This window comes from Octopus bimaculoides, chromosome 22 (assembly GCF_001194135.2).
Source record: "Octopus bimaculoides isolate UCB-OBI-ISO-001 chromosome 22, ASM119413v2, whole genome shotgun sequence".
Classification (NCBI taxonomy): domain Eukaryota; kingdom Metazoa; phylum Mollusca; class Cephalopoda; order Octopoda; family Octopodidae; genus Octopus; species Octopus bimaculoides.
Genome location: NC_069002.1, coordinates 9,244,491 through 9,249,416, shown reverse-complemented (window position 1 = coordinate 9,249,416; position 4,926 = coordinate 9,244,491). Strand labels below are relative to the sequence as shown.

Sequence of the window (4,926 nt, the reverse complement as noted above, 5' to 3'; positions counted from 1 at the left end):
TCTACCTCTCTCTCTCTCTACCTCTCCCTCTCTACCTCTCTCTCTCTCTCTACCTCTCTCTCTCTCTCTACCTCTCTCTCTCTCTACCTACCCCTCTCTCTCTCTACCTCTTTCTCTATCTCTCTCTCTCTCCATCTCTTTCTCTTCACCATCAATGAAGATGATGATTTTTATGAATTGAATTGTAATAAGGGCTTCTCCCTGAGAGTGAAAGGCAGAGTGTATGATGCCTGTGTAGGTACAGCTATGTTACATGGCAGTGAAACATGGGCTCTGACTACAACAGGACTTGTAAAGGCTTGAAAGGAAATGAAGCTAGAATGCTCCACTGGATGGGTAATGTTAGTGTGCATACACAACAAAGTGTGAATGATTTAAGAGGAAAACTGAGTATAAGAGGCATCAGGTGTTGTGTGCAAGAGAGAAGACTGCACTGGTTTGGTCATGTGATGCATATGGATGAGGACAGCTGCATAAAGAAGTTCTGAGGTCTAATTGTGGAAGGTATCTGAGGAAGGGGTAGACCCAGGAAGATGTGGGATGAAGTGGTGGTGAGTAAGGATCTTCGGACACTGGGCCTCACTGAAGAACTGACAAGGGACCAGGAGATGTGGCAATTTGCTGTATTTCATAAGACATGTCAAGTTAAATAAAATCGTTGTTATTCATACATACAGGCTTGTCCTTTCAGGTGCCAGTGCCACTTAGAAAGCACCCATGCCATTACTGAGCTAATGTATCCGTGCTGGTGCTGTGTAAATGCACCCTTGCTAGTGGCATGTAAAAAAGCACCCAGTACTCTCTGCTAAGTGGTTGGCATTAGGAATGGCATCCAGCCGTAGAAGCCATGCTACAACAGACAATCGGACTCTCAACAGCTCCGTAGAAATGAGTTGCAATGTCACTGGTGCCAAGCTGTATCGGCCCCTTTGCCTTTCCTTTTGATAACATCAGTGGCCTGGAAAGAGGGAGGCTGGTATGCATGGGTGACTGCTGGTTTTCCATAAACAACCTTGCCCAGGCTTGTGTCTCAGAGGGACTGAAGTGGTTTCTACTTTTGATATTTCACTGTTTTTAGTTGACATCTTTCTAATTGCATTCTTTCTTCATAAATATGATTTTGATGCCTATTTTCATTTCATTTTATCATTTATTCTCCATTCTTTTCAGGTGGAATGCTACATTTATGGACTATTCTTCACACATAGCACAAGATTCTGATTATGGTAAGTTCTCATACATATCTTAACCGACATACATATATCCATTGTTGCACGTACACACATTCACGCATATACATAAACTGACACTCATTCGTGCATTGATACACATACACAAACCCCATGTGTGTATTTGTGTCACACATCATCATCATCATCGTTTAACGTCCACTTTCCATGCTAGCATGGGTTGGACGATTTGACTGAAGGACTGGTGAACCGGATGGCTGCATTAGGCTCCAATCTGATCTGGCAGAGTTTCTACAGCTGAATGCCCTTCCTAACACATAATCTGGTGGATGATTGTCCAACAGATTTAACTGCCATGACTGTGTGGCTATGTGAGCCAGGGGTTGGGGAACTTTTTTTAACCAATTCCCCCAAAATATATTTATTTACACTGATGTTACCCCCTTGATTTGAAAGGAAGAAAATCATGGATTCTTTAAATTCAAAAGGTTTATTGAATCTATTTATGTAGAGAATACAAATATAAATATAAAAAGTATAAAACAAATGTGATAAAATAAATTAATAACCTCGTTATGAAATAAAAGGATTTTTCTAGAAACTTTTTCCACTTCAGGTTTTGGAGAAATGATGTTTCATTTTTTGTTACAATTACAGTATATCTGCAAAACGATGATGCTTGAATTGTTAATCTTAAATAAATATGTAATTCTTTCAGATTTACGTCACTTTTCTGGCAGTTCCAAAGGCCTGGCTGTTACATTAGATGGCAAAACAGGTAAGAAGATGACTTTTGTTATTCTATCCTAACATAGCAATCATGGCTATCTGTTGCATACTCTTGTACAGACATCCTCTGTCTGCTGCTCAATCATCCTACCAGAATGATTTAGCAGGGGACAGAGGACATGTCCGTACTCTCATTTGATACAGCAGCTGTGGGCTGGAAGAAGCCTCATGACGGGCCCCCGCACCAGATGGCTGGACGTGATTGGGGAAGATCTCTGGAGGTTTGATGTCATCTTAAATGAGCCAGAAGGGGGCTGGCATGGGACCGTTAGCAGCACTGATGGACATGGTTGGCTTGACGCATAATGACATGCTTATAGTCACCAGAGACTCACATGACAGCTACCGCATATACATACTATAACCACCATGTACTCCACCACCACCACCACCACATTACAGCCACTGTGTACTCATATTAATATCCATACCATATTCACATTAGAGCTATTGATTAAAGAAAATGTTTTATCAGTATTAGCATGGTGTTGTTGCTGCCAACCAGTGGTTCATTAAAGCTGTAAAGTCTAATTAGTTACCAGGCTCAGCATAGGCTGTTAGTCACTATCAGCAATGACTGTGTCCTCTCCACCATCATTCTTCCCCAGAGAGAGAGAGTTTTGAGTCAGTATCAAAAGTGGATTGCTCTCCTTTTGTGGTTACTGTCCTGGCCTATTCTGTTATGATCCAACTGTGTTAAACAATCTCCTTCTATCTCGGTCGAAGAGGCACCCACCTGTGATAGAAGGAGGTGTTTAAGCACATACGATTATAGCTAGGTAAGGGTAAAGACCCCCTTTGGTCATGAATGACTGTGAGATTGCACCTAGAAAGTTTCCTTCCAAGGTATAAGTCTGGGCAAATTAGTTTATGGAAGACCAGCAGTCGCCCATGCATACCAGCCTCTCCTCTCCACGCCACCAGTGTTATCCAAGAGAAAGGCAAAGGCTGATAGAGCTTGGCACCAGTGATGTTGCAACTCATTTCTACAGCCGAGTGAACTGGAGCAATGTGAAATAAAGTGTCTTGCTCAAGAACACAACACGCAGCCTGGTCCAAGAATCAAACTCACTACTGCATGATTGTGTGCCTGGTGACGCTCTAACCATTGAGCCATGCGCCTTCAGAGCTAGGTAAACCATTGCTATATTCACAGTTGGAATCTAGCCAGCTGTGAATATAATATTTGTTTTGGTAATCGGGTATATTCCATTCTTTGAACAGATTTAAAACAGAAGAGGTTTCATTATTCCAATATCTCTTCTGTGCTAAAGCATTTGACATTGTCTAGGCCGATTGTGGTGTTCTTAACCTTGTATATACGTGTCCTTGTTTTGCTTTCCAGGAGAAATTCTTTGGTATAAAAATTATGACTCTCCAGTTGTGGCCATGTACAGCCTCGGACAGGAAGGTCTTCGGAAGGTTCCATTCACCAGCTTTGCTCCCGAAACCTTGGATCACTTGACCGGTCAGTTGTCTGATACTCTGTGGAAGGATAGATTTCTTGACCATGGAAAACAACAAGAATTTTTGTAAGTATACATTCAGATTGTGTTGAGAAATCCAGTTGACCCTTTCGCTATCAATCCACTTTAAATCGTCTGAGAATTTGTTTGGCTTATGGTGTCTGACATTACTTGGTGTGATACTGGAGCTCTGTGAATTCTTGGAGATTTTCCTTTTCACATTGAATATTTGGATTGGTTGTGGCTGGACGTAACTATTTCATTACTATATTCCTAATGAAACACACTTCATTAAATGAACCCGGAACCATGTGGTTGGTAAGCAAGCTACTTACCACACAGCCACTCCTGCACCTGTTAATCCAGCATTTTTATAATTAATATTTGTTTTACATTGTACAGGTGCATGGCTCAGTGATTAGAGCATCGGGCTCACAATCCTTGAGCGAGGCACTTTATTTTCATGTTGCTCCAGTTCACTCAGCTGTAGAAATGAGTTGCGACGTCACTGGTGCCAAGCTTTTTTTGGCCTTTGCCCTTTCCCTTGGATAATAACATCAGGGGCACGGAGAGGCAAGGCTGGTATGCATGGGTGACTGCTGGTCTTCCAGAAAGCAACCTTGCCCGGACTTGTACCTCAGAGAGGAACTTTCTAGGTGCAGTTCCACGGTCGTTCATGACCAAAGAGGATCTTTTACCAGTTTACTTTGAATTAAAATCAACTCAAATTCTGGTAAGGTTTATTTGTTTGACTGATGGCCTCTGTCTGCTTGTATTTATTTGTTCCTTTTCTCTTTTACAGCCGTACTCTCTATGTTGGCGAGTACGAACATGTCCTCTATGCTTTGGACTCTTACGTTGATGAAAATACAGTGGCAGTTTCAGTAAGTATTCATACATCTGCAAACACATATAGGCATCTCTATGGATTCACACACACACACACACACACACACACACACACACTCACATGCACATGTTTACATTCAAATATACTTTCACAAACGTGTGTATATCATCATCATCATCATCATCATCCTTTAACATCTGATTGTCATGGCACTAGCGTGAGTGCTTTTTATATTGTACTGGCCCAGGACTCTTGCAGGTCAATCCTCTTCACTAGGGGATGAGGCCTTAACACTTCTGCTGTAGAGGATGGGTCTCTTGAGTGTAGCAAGGTGTCAGTTATCGCGACTAAAAGGCGGTGCTCCAGCATGGGCGTTCAAAATGGTGTATTTTACGTGGCACCTGGACAGGAGCCAGTCCAGTGGCACTGGCAATGACTTCGCTCGAATGTTTTTTCACGTGCCAAATACATACATACACGTATACATGTATATATATATATATATATCATCATCATCATCATCATCATCATCGTTTAACGTCCGCTTTCCATGCTAGCATGGGTTGGACGATTTGACTGAGGACTGGTGCAACCGGATGGCTACACCAGGCTCCAATCTAATTATATTTAT

At 42.0% G+C, this 4,926-nt stretch overlaps 1 protein-coding gene across 1 annotated transcript in view; it reads left to right on the top strand.

Moving 5' to 3' along the window:
• LOC106874141 (serine/threonine-protein kinase/endoribonuclease IRE1) overlaps positions 1-4,926 on the top strand; it is a 31,557-nt gene that overhangs the window by 13,213 nt on the left and 13,418 nt on the right. The window contains exons 6-10 of the mRNA XM_052975644.1: positions 879-917; positions 1,171-1,226; positions 1,909-1,968; positions 3,325-3,511; positions 4,248-4,329. Coding sequence (XP_052831604.1) covers positions 879-917; positions 1,171-1,226; positions 1,909-1,968; positions 3,325-3,511; positions 4,248-4,329 — 424 coding nt within the window. The remainder of the gene's footprint in view (positions 1-878; positions 918-1,170; positions 1,227-1,908; positions 1,969-3,324; positions 3,512-4,247; positions 4,330-4,926) is intronic.